The sequence below is a fragment of the Phocoena sinus genome, chromosome 8, assembly GCF_008692025.1.
Source record: "Phocoena sinus isolate mPhoSin1 chromosome 8, mPhoSin1.pri, whole genome shotgun sequence".
Classification (NCBI taxonomy): Eukaryota; Metazoa; Chordata; class Mammalia; order Artiodactyla; family Phocoenidae; genus Phocoena; species Phocoena sinus.
Window position 1 is genome coordinate 103795436 of NC_045770.1, and position 16897 is coordinate 103812332.

Sequence of the window (16897 nt, forward strand, 5' to 3'; positions counted from 1 at the left end):
GCTGGAATGTGGAGCTGGGGGGCTCTCAGGAGAACACGCTCGTCGTTGAACACCTGATGGAGCCACGACCCCAGGGAGTTCACTAGGAGGACGCCTACTGGAGCGGTGGGCGCTGCCCACGGAAAGTCCGTGAGGCAGTGACTGTCCCGTGACTGAGGGTGTACAAACGGAGGGAAGCCTGAGAGGGGCTTTTCTGGGTCGGCGGTGCCGACTTAGACGGCCCCTAGGTCCTTAAAGTTCTGGGATGCCGTCTTACCCAGACCCGGTCGCACAGCACCTTGAGACGCGCATGCGCAATTGGTCGACCTACTCAAAGACTGCACCACGGCCCGAGGCGGCCGCGACTGCGCAGTCGGGCTCCGATCCCGGCTTTCCCATGAACCTTTGGGGCAGGCTCCGAGGCAAGCGACGGAAGCAGCCGCTCTTGGTTTCCGGCAATACGACACCGGCTGTCTGGCGACCCGGAAGCGTTCCCATTTTGCGTTGTCGGGGCTCGGCGGTAGCCGGGCTCGGGGTGGACACACCACCATGGGGTCGTCAAAGAAGCACCGTGGGGAGAAGGAGGCGGCCGGGACCACGGCAGCGGCCGGCACCGGGGGCGCCACCGAGCAGCCGCCTCGGCACCGGGAACACAAAAAACACAAGCACCGGAGCAGCGGCGGCGGCAGCAGTGGCAGCGAACGACGGAAGCGAAGCCGAGAGCGTGGGAGCGAACGCGGGAGCGGGCGACGCGGGGCCGAAGCTGAGGCCCGCAGCGGCGCGCACGGGCGGGAGCGCAACCAGACAGAGCCCTCCGAGCGGCGGGTGAAGCGGGAGAAGCGGGAGGACGGCTACGAGGCCGGTGAGGGGCGGGGCCTGTGCAGGGGGCGGGGCGATGGGGGGGTGTCTGGGGGTGGTGGGGCTCTGGGTTTGGAGGCCGAGCATACGAGGCCGAGGCATCGCCAGACTCTCTTCGTCAGTACTGTAACGGGTCTTCCTGTGGTTATTTGGAATTAAAGGTTGTTTTTCTCTGTTAAACTTCGTGAGGATAGAAATTTTCTGTTTTCCTCAATTGGCATATCTCAGGCCCTCCCTAAGTGTGTTGAGTGAGTCAATGAAGTGGTGCCAGCACGTGCAGAGGCAAGAAGAAACCTGATATTGCGCAAGTTGTGTAGAGTTCACAGCAGAGACACGAGGCTGTGAGATAGGCCCTGTTAAGAAATTTGAACTTTGTCTTGAGAGTCGTAGGGAGCCATGAGTTTGAGCTGAGGAGTGCTTGATCATATTCATACTTTGCAAAGATCATTGTGTTGAGAACTGGGTCAAGGGCAGTGAAGATTGGAGGTGAGGTGAAGGCTGATGGTGGCCTGCACCAAGGCAGCAGCAGTGGGATGGAGGGGAGATTGGAAAGGTGTTTCGGAGGACGATGTGACAGAGCTTAGCACTTGGAAGAGGACGGGAAGGAGAAGAAGGAATTGAGGATGCTCCTTGAATTTTGGCTTGAGCGATTAGGTGGGTGGGAGTGCTGTCGACTGAACTTGAGGAGTTTGGAAGCGACACAGATTTTTGGAGGGAGACAACGAATTCGCTTTTGGAGAGTGTTGCATTTGATGTGCATGGAGCAACCCAGCATTTGGGCCAGATAGAGCAATTTGGGAATCATGAGAGTTCAGGTGGCAAATGAAGTCCCTTGAGAGACTGAGGAGTGAGAAGCCAGGGTTGGGAGTAGAACCTGAGAGATGCCAATGTCTTAGTAGTAGGCAGAGCAGGAGACTAGAAAAAGGAGGTAGGCTATCCCCCAAAGCAGGAAAACCGTAGAATCTTGTGTCATGGGATCTGTGGGAGTGATCAACAATGTCACACACCACAGGAGATCAGGCGAAAACCAGAGCTGAAAAGAATCCATGGGATTTCGAATTAAGGAGGCTGGTGACCTTGGAGAGAGCCTAGAAGGGTTGGGATGCAGGGTCCAGGTGGGATAAAAGGGAAAGAGGGAAAGAGGTAGGTTGTGAGGTGGGCCTGCCGGAAGGATGAGCACATGGTGGCAGCTGGTTGGGGCAGCTCCGCCTGATGGAGTCTGGCTGTTGCAGCTCCGCCTGATGGAGTCTGGCTGTTGTCTCTGGTGTTCGCTGAAGCTATTTGCTGTTTGTGAGGTGGGTGGAGGAGGTCCGAAATGCCCCTTTATCTCTGTGACCCCGATATCATCATAGAACAGGCACCAATAAGTGTGTTTCTTCATTGCACGAATTACACAGAGGACACAGTTATGTTGCCAAGGTGGTTCCTGCCCTGTGAGGAGAAACAGACCCAGAAATGACTGACCGTACTATGCAGTGCAGGGGAGAGCAGTTCATGCTGATCAGTAATCGAACAGGACTCCACGAAGGAAGTGGCATTTCGTTGTTGCATTCAGATAGGATTTTGTTAATCAGGGTGAAGCCAGAGAGGGCAGTGCAGGTTGAAAATACAGAATGTACAAAAGTGAAGAGGCGGCAAAGTGAAGGATGTAGAAAGCTGGACCTTTTGCATCAAGAAAGGAAGGTGTGTGGAGAGGTGGCATTCTCAGAGCCTGGGACTCAGGTAGAAGGAGCTCCTGGGGAGGAGGAAGCAGGCCCAGGTGCTGGTGAGGGCCTCTCGTTTTCGGCCCTGCAGCTGGAGCCAAGGCTGTGGCTGCAGGCCCTGTGTTCAGCTCCTGAGCCTTGCTGCTTCTTGTTCCAGCTGCCAGCTCCAAAGCAAGCTCAGGTGATGCCTCGTCACTCAGCATCGAGGAGACCAAGTAAGTACTGTCTCCTTTACGTTTCTGTGTTTTCTTACAAGCAGTTTCAGGGGCAGCTGTTTCGGGTGGCTTTCGCACAGTAACGCGTTCTGATTGAAGTTGGAAGTTGCCACGTAAATCATCTTAGCCAACCATTTGAGTTACAGAAGTGGGCAATTAAGACCCAAGAGGAAGGATGGCATTTCACTGGTTAGAGGCAGGCCAGGCCTTCCGCCTGCTTAGGAGGCCAGTGCTCTTCCCAATGCTGGGTCAGGCCCTAGGTTTGGGACCCTTAGGACCACTCAGTCCCCTCATGTTTTCACCCTGTCTGTCCAGAAATGCATTCGGTACTGCTCTTTCTTTGACAGCTCCTAACACTTGTATCTCTTGCCCTCAGTAAACTCCGGGCAAAGTTGGGGTTGAAACCCTTGGAGGTCAATGCCGTCAAGAAGGGTGAGTGTGGGGCTGAGGGTGGGGGAAGGGAGGGCATTTGGGGCCAAGGAGAGAGGCCATCTGAAGGGGTCTTTGAAGAAAGTGGGCACAGGTTCAGCACCATTCAGCGGTCCTGTGTGTGTGCTGGCAGTGGGCGCGGGGCCCTCCTTGCTGTTGTGTGGCAGATCTGGGACTCAGCTGCTTCTTGTAGTTTGAGCAGTTGGCGTTGCATCCTCAGTCTGGCTGTGAGGTAGCATTAGATGGGCTGAGAGATGTGCACAGTTCCTGCAAACGGATCTGGGCTGTGCAGGTGCTGGTTTTTTCGTTTTGTTTTGTTTTTGAAGTATGATCAGAGGGACTGTGGAAGGCATGGAGGGTCCCATTGTGCTGTGGGGAGACATGGGAGGGTGGGGTCGCGTGGGAGTAGGGAGGCATGGATTCTTCCCCCACCCCTGGCCCCTCTGGCCCCCTGAGCTGGACGGGGGCAGCGTGAGTGGCTCCCTCCTCTCCCCACCAGCCTTGGTCAGGCATAGCCTCACGCCTGGGCCTCCCTTCCAGAGGCGGGCACCAAGGAGGAGCCCGTGACCGCCGATGTCATCAATCCCATGGCCTTGCGACAGCGAGAAGAGCTACGAGAGAAGCTGGCGGCTGCCAAAGAAAAGCGTCTCCTGAACCAAAAGCTGGGGTGAGGGTCCCAGCCGGGCAGGCAGGGGGAGGGCCCGAGGAGGCGCCAAGCAGCTCTGGAGTTGGGGTGGGGGAGCAGGAGCTGGCTCCCGGAGCATCACTGTCTTCCCTCTTCAGGAAGATAAAGGCCCTGGGGGAGGATGACCCCTGGCTGGATGACACTGCAGCCTGGATCGAGAGGACCCGGCAGCTTCAGAAGGAGAAGGACTTGGCAGAGAGGAGGGTGAGGTGCTGGGAGCTGGGGTGTCGTTCAGTGCTTCTGGTGGCCTGACCGGCTGGTGAGGCAGAACATGGACCCTGGGGAGTTGAGGCTGGGCTCAAGGCTGTAGGAGTGGTCAGTAGTGCCCGCGCTGGGTTTTCAGCAGCGTGCCTCCCAGTCCTGTGCTCTTTGCACTCACATTTAGTAAGGCCCCGCACCTTCTGCTGATCCTGAACAGCCTGAGGTCAGACGTCACCCCCTCCCTGTCCCATAGGCCAAGCTGCTGGAGGAGATGGACCAAGAGTTTGGTGTCAGCACCCTGGTGGAGGAGGAGTTTGGGCAGAGGCGGCAGGTGAAGCTGCAGCAGCTGGGGGGTGGCAGTGGGGTTGAGCCTGGGGTCGGGGGGTGGGGGCGGGGGGTGCTGTCCTTGGTGCTGGGATCCCAGGGCTTGGTGGGTCGGGCTCCTGACCCGGCTGGACCTTCTGCCTCCCTTCTAGGCCCTGTACAGTGCCCGGGACCTGCAGGGCCTCACCGTGGAGCATGCCATTGACTCATTCCAAGAGGGGGAGACTGTCATCCTCACCCTCAAGGACAAAGGTGGGTTGAACTGGGGTGCTCTGGCTGGGGCCACAGGCACTGCTGAGTTGAGGGCGAGCGTGACCGGCCACTGCTTCCGCCCTGGCTCCAGGAGTGCTGCAGGAGGAGGAGGATGTGCTGGTGAACGTGAGCCTGGTGGATAAGGAGCGGGCAGAGAAGAACGTGGAGCTGCGCAAGAAGAAGCCTGGCTACCTGCCGTACGCAGAGGATGAGAGTGTGGATGACTTGGCACAGGCAGGCCGGCAGTGTGGGCTCTGGGCGGAGACGGTGGTGGCTCTTCAGGAGCCGGGTTGGGTCCTAACCTGTACTTCTTGTCTTGCAGCAAAAACCCCGCTCTGTCCTGTCCAAGTACGATGAGGAGCTCGAGGGCGAGCGGCTGCAGTCCTTCCGTCTGGAGCAGGGCGGCGTGGCCGATGGCCTCCGGGAACGGGAGCTGGAAGAGATCCGGGCCAAGCTGCGGCTGCAGGCTCAGTCCTTGAGCGCAGCCGGGCCCCGGCTCGCCTCCGAGTACCTCACGCCCGAGGAGATGGTGAGCCCCGAGGCCTCCACCCGCACTTGTGACTAGGGTGGTGACTCTCCCTCCCCTCGGAGGTCACAGGCTGCCAGAATGAGCTAAGGAGGGGGATCAGGTGATCATGTGGTGCTTGGTCCCTGTGGATGCGCAGTCATTGGCAGCCCCGAGGAGGAGCTGTGGGCAGGCAGTTGGTGTAGACAGAACAAGGACCGTGAGCCAGGTGGCCCTGAATTGGTGTTCAGACCCTGCTGCTTAGCCAGCCCGTGCCTGGGGTGAGTGATGTAAGTACCAGGCGCCCCATCTGAAATGGGGATGGCGAGAGCCAGCTCTTGGGGGCTGATACAAGGATTGGTGGTGATCTGGTAAGTGGTCATTTTACAGCTGTGCGTGGCTGTCGCCGTTGGGATGGCTGTGTGAATTCGCAGGTAGACCACTGGCTCAGTAGGTTGCTTGGCTCTGTGGTTATGAGCAAGACTCTGCAGCCAGACTCCTGGGATTCACAACCCCGGCTCTCCTGCTTAGGAGCTAGCTGACTTTGGACGAGATACATAATCTCTCTGTGCCTCGGTTTTCCTCATCTCACGGGCGGGAGGGTAATCGCCCACACCTCACATCTTGCCCATGTGCGTGAACTACGTAGGACCACAGCCAGGGCAGAGTAGCGCTAAGGCGGCGTTCGCTTTCATGGGCTTGTGCTGCTGCCTTCCCCCACCGCCACCCCGGCCTTCACGTTTCTCTTTTCTCTCTCCCCTTCAGGTGACCTTTAAAAAGACCAAGCGGCGAGTGAAGAAGATCCGCAAGAAGGAGAAGGAGGTGGTGATACAGGCTGATGACCTGCTGCCCCTTGGGGACCAGACTCAAGATGAGGACTTCGGTTCCAGGTGGGTGTGGGGGCAGGGGTCGGTGTTGGCGCTGAGCCAGCCCCGGGGCCAGGGCTCACACAGAGGCCTCTCCACACAGATTGCGGGGCCGGGGTCGGCGCCGAGTGCCTCAGGCAGACGAGGAGGCCCAGGAGGAGGGGGAGAAGGAGCCTGTGTCTCAGCCCTTGCAGTCAGATGACCCCCGCGTGGAGAACATGGACATCAGCGACGAGGGTAAGGGCCCAGCCAGCCCGTTTCGGGGGGTGGGAGGGCAGAGGCGGAGTTGGGAGCGGGGGTGGAAAAGCAGGGACAGGAGCCCAGGGCCCCTGGAAGTGATCTGAGCCGGCGTCTCCCGTGTTTCCACCAGAGGAGGGCAGAGCACCGTGGTCTGGGTCACCCGAGGTGCTGGAGGAGGATGAGGCGGAGCTGGAGCTGCAGAAACAGCTGGAGAAGGGGCGCCGCCTGCGGCAGCTACAGCAGCTGCGAGACAGCGGTGAGAAGGTAGGGGGGCTCCTGAGGCGTGGGTGGGCGCTGGGCCCTTCGGTGACAGGTGTGTCTGCAGTGGCCTGTCCTGAGGAGCACGTGCTCCCGCGCCATCGTAGGCAGCACCCACATTTCAATTTGCATCCTCTCTTTTGTTTCATATGGTGTTATTGGTAGATTCTAGGTTTCTGCAGCGTTTCCACTAGGGCATGTTTTAGTGGTTGGATCTTTCCTTCCCTTCTTTCCTTCTGGAGTGTGTATTGCATGCCTTACTGTGTGTGAGGCATTGTCCCAGGGCTGGGGAGTCATTGGAGAACAGGACAGCCAAGGGTCCCTATGCCTTTCATGGAGGCAGAAGTGGCGGTGAACTTGTGAACACGAGCAAACAGTAATTTCTGATAGTGACTAGAGCTGAGCAGACCAGACAGGAGTCACCGGAGGGTTGGTCTCTTGGTTCGGGTGTTCAGGGAAGACCTTTCAAGGGGAGACATTTGAACTGAGACTGAAATGACACAAAGGAGCTGATCTTGCGCAGATTCAGTGTGGAGGTCGCGTAGACAGACGTTCAGGCCCTGGGGACAGCAGATGTCCTTTGGATAGACGACCTTAGAATGTTGGAGGACCAGGTAGGCTGGAGCAGGGTGAAGGGCTGGTGGTGTGAGCTGAGGCAGAGAGGTCAGCGGGGCCTTGAGGCCGTGGTCATCGCTGACCCTCACGGGGCACTGGCACGTGCCGGGCACTGCTTAAGTGCTCTGTGTGCTGCTTCATTTAATTCTCACAGCAACACCCTATGAGGAAGGTTCTGTTTTCTCCATTTTACAGTTGAGGAAAACTGAGGCACAGAGGCGTTAGGCAAGTTGCCCAAGGTTACATGACTGGTAAGTGGCCGAGCTGGAATGTGCACAGCTTGACTCCAGAGCCCACACTTGTAACCCTGCACCTCCCACCGAGGGAGAAAGTGGGGCTGGAGACAGAGGCTGCAGCAGCGAACCTGGGGTGCCTACCGTGTGGGGTAGCGTAGGAGGGGAGCCACAAGAGTGAGGCCTCCCTGAAGCCGAGGAGAGGTTTCGAGGAGAGGGAGGGCGGCGTCATCTAACACTGCTGAGGGGCAGGTCGGATTTGGCACCAGTGGAGACAGTGCCCTGGCAGAGACAGTAGCTTCTGGAGGACTGAGGAGAGACGGGACTCACGGAGGTGAGGGCAGCAGCTTGCGATGATTCCTCAGTGCAGGAGCGTGAGGGCTTTTTGTTAAAGGGCCAGAGAGTAAACGTCTGAGGCTTAGATCTTGGCAGCAGCTACTCAGCTGCTCTGCCAGTGTAGCCAGTGGGCATGGCTGCATGCCAATACAGCTTGCTTTACGAGGACAGGCAGTGGGCCCCAGTTTGCCCAACCCCACCCTAATAGAGGACGGGAAAATGGGGCAGTAGCTGAAGGGGGCGCGAGTTGAGGAAAGTTTTTCTCTTTCATAGTTAACGCGGAATAGCGTTAATATTTAAAAATTATGTGCGAGTGTCCCAGAGTCTACGGCTGAAAGGATTGTAAAGGTTACGTGGCCCGGTGGGATTAATCACGATTGGGTTTTCTACTGGCTGGGCCATTTACTGAGATGGGGGAGACTAGGGGAGGAACAGGTGTGGGGAAGAAAAGCAAGTGTTTCCATTTGGTTTAGTTAGCTTTGAGGTGCCTCCTTATTGGAGGTGATTGATATTGAATAGGCAGTTGGATGTATGACTTTGAACTTCAGGGGAGAGGCTGAGATGAGAGATACAAGCATGGAAGTCTGTGTAGCTGGGATTTAAAACCAGAGGACTGGATGGAATCACCAGGAGAGTGAGTATAAATAAGGAAGAGAACGTAGGGCTCCAGGCGAGGAGGGCAAAGAGGAGAGGGTGCCGTCCTGGAAGCCATGTGAAGAAAGGTCTGGAGTGGAAGCGTGTGAGCAGCTGTGGCGCATGCTCCGGAGAGTCTGGTATCAGGAGGATGGGAACTGACCTTGGGATCGGGCAGCACGGAGGTCACTGATGCTCCCATCTTAAGGTCAGCTCTGTGGGGTGGTGGGAAATGGGGACTAGATCTTGCAGGCTTTAACAAGGTTGCTGGACACAAGATTAATAGATGAACATTGATTGTGTTTCTGTACACCAGCAATAGGTAGAAAATGTAATTTTAAAAAGGACACCATTTATGAAAGCGATATAGATGGTGAAGTAATGTGGATAAGCAAGAGAAGGCAATGTGGGAAAGGAGTAATCAGCATAGCAACAAGATAAAAAGGAATGAATGATTCGTAAGATCTATATGGGGAAAATTAGAGTCCGTTTTCGAAAAGCATTAAACAAGACGTGTTGTTTTAGTTTCCAAGGGCTACCATAACAGAATACTACAGGCCGGGTGGCTTAAACAACAGCAATTTATTCTAACACTTCTGGAGGCTGGAAGTCCAAGATCAAGGTGTTGGCAGGTTTGCTTTCTCTTCAGGCCTCTCTTCTTGCCTTGGAGATGGCCATCTTCTCACTGTGTCCTCACATGGCCTTTGTCTGTTCCCTGACATCTTTCCTTCTTGTAAGGACACTAGCCTATTGGATTAGGGCCTACCCTTATGACCTCATTTGACCTTTATTATCTCCTTAAAGGCCCTGTCTCCAAATACAGCCACACTGGAGATGAGGGCTTCAACATACAAATTTTGCGGGGGACACATTTCAGTCCATAACAACCATGTTAATGGATACCACTAATATTGTAAAGACGTCTGTCTTCTCCAATTAACCTATAGATTAAATGCTGTTCCAACAGAAATCCCAATAGAGACTTTTGTGGAAGCTGGCAAGTTGACTAAAATTTACACGGAAGATCAAAGGGACCAAAATAGCCAAGACGCTTTAGAATAATAACGTGGTGGGATTTGCTGTAACAGATATCAAGTCTTTTTAGAAAGTTGAAATTGAAACAGTATGATATTGGCATAAGTGTGGACTAATAGGGCTGAGATTGAATACAGGGACCCAGAAACAGACTACTGAGCCAGGACACGTGGTGTCCCAGTGTGAAAGGTGCTCAGCTCAATAAGTGCTGGTGGGACAATCAGTTACCTATTTGGAAAAATGTGAAATTGGGTTTGTACTTCACACCTTATGCAAATTCACTTAGATTAAGAACTTAAAAGTAAAAACAATATTTGAGGCCAAAGTAAAAAAAAATTACGTTTATGACTTCGTGGTAGAGATTCTTTTTTTTATTGTGTTAAAATACACGTAATGTTTACCATCTTACCCATTTTTAGGTGTATGGTCTGTGGTATTAAGTATATTCACCTTGTGTGCAGCCGTCACCGCCATCCATCCCCATAACTCTCTTCACCTTGTAAAGCTGAAACTGTCCCCATTAAACACTAACTCCCCATTCTCCCTTCCCCCCAGCTTCTGGCAATCACCATTCCACTGTCTGTCTCTATGACCTTGACTCCTCTAGGGACCTCCTATAAGTAGAATCATAGAATATTTGTTTTTATGTGATTGGATTATTTCAGGAGAAAGATTTCTTACAATATAAATGTAAAGCATAAACCATGAAGAAGAAAACAGACATTTTACTTAGAAATAAAAATTTTTAATTTTTAAAAAAAATTTACTTATTTATTTTTGGCTGCATTGGGTCTTTGTTGGTGCACGTGGGCTTTTTCTAGTTGTGGCGAGCAGTGGCTACTCTTGGTTGTGGTGCGTGGGCTTCTCATTGCAGTGGCTTCTCTTGTTGCAGAGCACGGGCTCTAGGCGCACGGGCTTCAGTAGTTGTGGCACGTGGGCTCAGTAGTTGTGGCTCGTGGGCTCTAGAGCGCAGGCTCAGTAGTTGTGGCGCATTAGCTTAGTTGCTCCGTGGCATGTGGAATCTTCCCGGATCAGGGCTCGAACCCATGTTCCCTGCATTGGCAGGTGGATTCTTAACCACTGTGCCACCAGGGAGGCCCCTTAATTTTAATTTTAAAACTTTGTTTTATTTAAAATACATTATGAAGGAGAATTCCCTGGCGTCCAGTTGTTAAGACTCCGCGCTTCCACTGCAGGGGGCATGGGTTCCATCCCTGGTCGGGGAACTAAAATCCCACATGCCTCGATACGTGGCCAGGAAAGAGGAAAAACGACATCATAAAGAATGTAAAAAGACAGGCCAGAGGGAGAAGATATTTGTCCATATGCAGAATGGCATTCAGAGAATTAGAAGGATAAATGACCATTAGAATACCCCGCGAGGCCCAACCTCAGTAGTGATCAAGGAAAGGTGAGCTGAAACAATGACAGACTGTGTCACACGTGCATCATTTGGCAAAAATGTCAGTCTGACAACATCAAATGTCAGTGAGGATGTGGAGCAGCCAGAATTCTTAGCCACACTTTTCATGGACGTGTAAACGAGTCTAATCAGTGGGAAGACACTGACGAACCTTGCAGAATGAAAGTGAGCGTGTTCCGTGCGGCTCACCGGTCCGCACTCTCACGTGTGCCCCAGAGAAATGCTTGCATCAGGTTGCTTCAGCTGCGTTACTCGTGGTAACAGAAGAAGAACATCTTTGGTGCACTAGATAACTAAATCGAGGTATGATCATGTCACGGAATATGATTCTGTAGTTAAAAGCTAATGAACCATAGCCGCTCGTGTCAAGATTAACCTTAAAATACATATATACTTACATATATATAAAAACAAGTCATAGTAGAATCATATAGTACGATTCAGATTGCATAATGTTTGAAAAATGCACAACAAAATAACAGACTGTTCGTGGATAGGTCTTTATGTGGTAAAACTATAAAGGAGAGCCAGTGAATCATGACCACAGATATGTGGGGAAGAGACACTTGGGGTTAATAATGTTTCTCAGCCAGGTGATGGGGACATGGGTGTTTGTTTGGTGGTTGTTATTTTTAAAAATATGCGTGTATTATAAATAACCCATTTTTGTGTAGGATGACATTCATTTAAAAATGGAACATAATAAAATGAAAGGAAAAGGGTTGCAAAAGTGGACATGGAGACTAGAAACTTCTCGGAGGAGTTTGCTGTCAGGGAGCAGAGCAGGAGGGCTGCGGTATTGAAAGAGGAGTTTTGTTTTGTTTTTAAATTTATTTTTGGCTGTGTTGGGTTTTTGTTGCGCGTGGTCTTTCTCTGGTTGTGGCGAGCGGGGGCTATTGTTCGTTGCGGAGCACAGGCTTCTCATTGCGGGGGCTTCTCTTATTGTGGAGCATGGGCTCTAGGTGCACAGGCTCAGTAGTTGTGGCTCGTGGGCTCTAGGATGCAGGCTTAGTAGTTGTGGCGCACGGGCTTAAGTTGCCCCGCGGCATGTGGGATCTTCCCAGACCAGGGTTCGAACCCGTGTACCCTGCAGTGGAAGCACGGATTCTTAACCACTGTGCCACCAGGGAAGTCCAAGGAGGAGTTTTTAAAAGAGGGGAGAGCGACTTCCCTGGCGGTCCAGTGGTTAAGACTCCGTGCTTCCACTGTGGGGGATGTGGGTTCGATCCCTGGTCGGGGAGCTAAGATCCCACATGCCGCGCAGCCAAAAATAAAAGAGGGGAGATCCTAGGTCATCCCTGTGTGCTTGTGGGAATGACACAACAGAGGGGACAGTGAGTGTAGTCAGGAGGGGGGGTAGTGTCAGGAGCAGAGTTCTGAGGGCCCTTGGAGCCGTGCCAGGTAAGGTGGCCTGAGGTGGGAGCAGGGCCGGGCGTCTGCTGTGATGGGAGGGCAGGCAGGGTGGGTAGCTGGTGGATTCAGTGCCAGAAGCAGGTGGAAGGTCCACAGAGTATCTAGCCTGCAGCCTCAGGGACAGGGTTCCGGGGGGAGGGATGTTTACGCCGAGTCCTAAAACTGGAGTTTCTCAGGTGAAGAGCGGGTGGCAGAGGAGTGGCGGGAGAGGCCCTGGAGGAAGGCGTGCGTGTGAGGCTGCAGGAGTGAGCTGAGCGGCTCTGGAGAAGGGTCGGCCCAGGCCCGGTCATGAAGGGCCGTGTGGGATTTTGGATATTAATTCAAAGGGCAGTGGGGAGCCATTGACGACTTTGTAGGAGGGAAGCGAGCCAGTGAGATCGGTGCGGAGCGCAGAGCAGACGGGGGCCAGGGAGAAGTAGAGACCGGTCTGGTCTGCCGTGAGCAGTGGGAATGGCTTGTCATACTGCCACCACGGAGGGTCTTGGGTTCCTGGGTCTCTGTGGCCCCACCCCAGAAACTTGCGGGTTTGCCCACAGCCACTCCCTCCCTCAGGTGGTGGAGATCGTCAGGAGGCTGGAGTGTCGCCAGCGGGGCTGGGAGGAGGAGGAGGATCCGGAGCGGAAGGGGGCCATCGTGTTCAACGCCACGTCGGAGTTCTGCCGCACGCTGGGGGAGATCCCCACCTACGGGCTGGCCGGCAACCGGGAGGAGCAGGAAGAGCTCATGGTGGGTCCTCGGCAGCCTAGCGCCCACACGCTCCCCTGGCCTGCTCTGCTCCGGGGGCAGGGGCGCGGCGTGGGCGGCAGTGTCGGCCCTGCCGGTCCTCAGTGCCGAGCCCCAGTGCTTAGGTGGGACGGGCCGGCTGAGGGCTGGGCCGCCTGGGCTGAGCCTGATCTGTCCTCCAGGACTTTGAACGGGATGAGGAGCGATCGGCCAACGGCGGCTCCGAATCTGACGGGGAGGAGAACATTGGCTGGAGCACAGTCAACCTGGATGAGGAGAAGCAGCAGCAAGATGTGAGGACAGGGAGGAACGGGGCTGGGGCCGGGAGGACACGAGAGTGGAGACCCCGCTGCCTTGGGGTCAGGAGCTGGGCTGGAGGCCCAGCTCTGTGCCTTCCTAGCCGTGGGGCCTCCATGTCTCAGAGCCTTGGTCTCCTCATGCATAAATGGAGTGTATAAACCTCACGGGGTTATTGTGGATTAACTGAGACATCTTGTCATGCAGGGCCTGGTGCATAGAGAGGTCCACAGTCCAGTGGGGGGTGACTGTTGGGTTGGAGGGTCAGAAGAGCCCCTGTGGCCCACTTACCACCCCCATCATTCTGTGCCACCCCCAGTTCTCCGCCTCCTCCACCACCATCCTGGACGAGGAGCCCATCGTGAATAGAGGGCTGGCAGCCGCCCTGCTCCTGTGTCAGAACAAAGGTAAGGGGCTTGGGGCAGCCTTGCTGGGGCCTGGGTGCTGTGGCGGGAAGGGCAGGCGAGGCAGGTGCTGGCGCGGCTTCCCCTGGTCCCTTCCGCTGCCTCTTCCTCGTTTCTGATGCCATGAGCCACTCCTTCCCCTGCACCCTGGTTCCGGGGCAGTCTTAGTAGCAGCTGGCCTTCCGTACTGCATCACCCCATTTTCAATGCCCGTGCTCACGTATTCCCCTGCAAAGCATCCTTTGAGGCTTAGTGTCTCCTCTGGGGAGGAGTGTGAGGAGCTGAAACAGTCCAGGCTGTGGCACAGAGGCCTTGGCATTAGGATCCCAGTCCTGCCTTCTACTTCTACCAGTGGCCCCTGACAAGGACCTGACTCTTGTCTCCGTGTCCTCCGTCTACACAATGGGCCTGATGTCCATCCACTCCCACAGCACAGCTCTGAGGGTCTCCCAGTGGCCCCGTGCTGTTGGCGAGTGCTGGGCAGCCTGGAGTCTCATAACCCCTGTCCTCAGGGCTGCTGGAGACAACGGTGCAGAAGGTGGCCCGGGTGAAGGCGCCCAACAAGTCCCTGCCGTCAGCCGTGTACTGCATCGAGGACAAGATGTGAGTGGGGCACCAGCCTGGGCCGCACGGCCTGGAGCCTGGGCCGGGGGGGCAGCGGCTCACACTGAATCCCTGTCTGTCTCGGGCAGGGCCATCGATGACAAGTACAGCCGGCGGGAGGAGTACCGAGGCTTCACCCAGGACTTCAAGGAGAAGGACGGCTACAAGCCTGACGTCAAGATAGAGTACGTGGACGAGACGGGCCGGAAACTCACTCCCAAGGAGGTGAGCGGGGCCTCTGAGGCAGGGCTGCGAGGCAGAGCTGCACCCCAGGGTCTGGGCTGGGGGGCTGGTGGCGTCTGTGTCTCTGGCAGGCACGGTGGTCCCCCTCGCAGGCCTGGCGGGAGGGTGCCTTTGCTGGCCTGACCCCTCACTCTCACCGCCGGCGGCCCTCGCGGGGCGGCCGACTCTCCCATCTTGTCTTTGTCTTCCACCCGCCAGCGCTCTTCCCCACATGCTCCCTGGGTGTGCTGCCCCCTCGCTCCAGCCCCAGCCCGGTGCCCCGACGAAGTCCATCCCTCCCACTCTGCTGGGGGCCCCAGAGGGTGCTAGGGCTGCTGGCCTTCTCCCATCCCCTCCCAGCCACCCCGCCCCACCCTGGGCCTAGGGCTGCCCCTCCCCTACCCCGTGCGGCTTGGGCGGCTCCAACACGGTCCTGCCCCCCTCCCCCGTCGCAGGCTTTCCGGCAGCTGTCCCACCGCTTCCATGGGAAGGGCTCGGGCAAGATGAAGACGGAGCGGCGGATGAAGAAGCTGGACGAGGAGGCGGTGGGTGCCCGAGGGGTCGCGGGGGGGAGCCTCGGGACGCGTGGCGGGCAGCTGAGGTGCCGAGGCCCGCTCCCACCCGTGTTGACCAACCCTGCCCCCGCAGCTCCTGAAGAAGATGAGCTCCAGCGACACGCCCCTGGGCACCGTGGCTTTGCTCCAGGAGAAGCAGAAGGCCCAGAAGACACCGTACATCGTGCTCAGCGGCAGTGGCAAGAGCATGAACGCGTGAGTGGGGAGGCGGGGCGGGCACAGGGCCTCGCGGTGCATGCGTGGGGTCGGGGAGGCGCGCAGCCGCTCTGCAGCCTCACACCCCTCTTCTCTCTGCAGGAACACCATTACCAAGTGAAGCCGACCTCCCTTCTGATCCCCTCCCGACTTTAATATTAAATAAAGTTCCCTCCTTATTTTTTCCCCCCCTGGTCATGGTGCAGATTCCAGGGTTAGACCTGGGAGGAGGGCAGGTGGAGGAGCATCAGTGACACTGCCCTCAGGCTCCATCACCTTTGTGACCTCAGGCAAGTCACTGAACCTCTCTGGGCTTTAATTCTGCCATTTGTACCATCAAGACACCTCTGCTTCATAGGATGTCTCGTGACAATTAAATGAACTCATCCGTTCGTTCACCTGCAGTGCGAAGGTGAGCAAGGCCCCTCAGAGGTGGCTTAGAGTGATGGCCTCTGCCAGGTGAGACCTGGTCGTAGGTGACACAAATAACTGAACGGAGATTCAGGGAGAAAGCTAGCCTGGATCCTCTAAGGCGGTTCTCCAGCCCACCCTGGGCCCCAGCCAGCTAAAGAGAAGCCAGCTGGTTCACTTTCTCGCCCCCTCCCCTGGCCTCCCCGGTGTGGTTGCATGGGTCCTGGCCATCTGTTGAAGGCCGTGCCTTATCCTCTGCAGGGCTAGCTTTTGGGTAAGTGGAAGGTGTTTTAGAGGCTCAGTCGCCCTGGTCTCTCCCAGCCTCCAGAGCCACAAGTGGCACTGCCCTCCCCGGCCAGGACGGGCGGGGCAGGGACTGGGGGCAGCGCAGGGCGGAGGTGCTACCCGAGGCTGCTCCGTGATCCTGTACCGCCTTGGTGTGTGTGGAGCGAGAGGCTGAGAGTTCCTCGGAGCACCTCCTGGGAGCTGTGTCCAGTTAAGCAGGGAAGAACTCTGTGCGGGGTGAGCAACAGCCTGAATCAAGGGAAAGGTGACAGCTGGCTCCCGTGGGAGTCCGACCAAACCAGCGCCCACCCTGACGTACACCCGGATGCATTCCAGACGCTTCACGGATTTTTTTTTTTAATGAAACGAAGAAAAGAGTGGATAACCTTAGGGTGAGAGAAATGTAAGCAAGGGACAAAAATACAGTTGCTTAACACATTGCCTTTGATGACAGTTTTTGCGTGGCAGACCCAGCAAGCACCAGCCCCTCGTGCTTTCTTGCGCTCATCTCCTCGTTTTGAGGTCTCATTCTGATTTAATTTTCATCTGGGCTGCTTCCTCATGGAGGGTCCCCGTAGGATGTCTAGCCCAGATCTGGGATTTGGGGAATCTCAGTCCATTTCTCCTGGAAGCCTCTGAGGCACGTCCAGTGTTATGGATGGGCAGTCCAGTGTCCCTGGTGGCATAGCACCAGCTCTGGCCGAGCTCTTGTCAAAGCTCACACCGTACACTGTGCAGCCTTTTAGGAGGCTGTCACCATCATCAGAGCCAGAAACGACCAAGGCCTAAAGCAACGGTGGACCAGGGTCAAATTGACCAGGTTTGGCCCAGGATGCCTCCCAACGCTGACCCTGTGACTGAGGAGACAGTAAATAGTGCACCAGGGGCTAGGAGGGGCTTCCAGGGACTCGTAGGGGCCTCTCCAGGAAGCCTCCCTGCTTGGCCGTCTGCTTCCTCTGAGACATCCTGTGGCCTCTGG

The 16897-nt window shown here is 55.9% G+C and overlaps 1 protein-coding gene across 1 annotated transcript; it reads left to right on the plus strand.

Moving 5' to 3' along the window:
- The first annotated feature begins 444 nt into the window (after positions 1 to 444).
- On the plus strand, positions 445 to 16360 carry SART1 (spliceosome associated factor 1, recruiter of U4/U6.U5 tri-snRNP). Its single transcript, XM_032641107.1, has 20 exons — positions 445 to 841; positions 2698 to 2755; positions 3132 to 3187; positions 3725 to 3851; positions 3968 to 4073; positions 4324 to 4401; positions 4547 to 4646; positions 4738 to 4880; positions 4969 to 5175; positions 5917 to 6041; positions 6121 to 6254; positions 6388 to 6521; positions 12756 to 12929; positions 13109 to 13219; positions 13543 to 13630; positions 14140 to 14230; positions 14320 to 14455; positions 14908 to 14997; positions 15101 to 15222; positions 15325 to 16360. The coding sequence occupies exons 1-20, from the start codon at positions 529 to 531 to the stop codon at positions 15341 to 15343; spliced, it is 2412 nt and encodes an 803-aa protein (XP_032496998.1). The 5' UTR covers positions 445 to 528; the 3' UTR covers positions 15344 to 16360.
- Positions 16361 to 16897: the final 537 nt, after the last annotated feature.

What these genes read in the sequence shown, in the direction of transcription:
- SART1 (XM_032641107.1), top strand. Translation starts at nt 529, where the DNA reads ATGGGGTCGTCAAAGAAGCACCGTGGGGAGAAGGAGGCGGCCGGGACC. An exon ending in AGGAGCAGGAAGAGCTCATG is followed by an intron (nt 12,930 to 13,108) that starts GTGGGTCCTCGG and finishes TCTGTCCTCCAG; the next exon opens with GACTTTGAACGGGATGAGGA. An exon ending in GCTCCTGTGTCAGAACAAAG is followed by an intron (nt 13,631 to 14,139) that starts GTAAGGGGCTTG and finishes CCCTGTCCTCAG; the next exon opens with GGCTGCTGGAGACAACGGTG.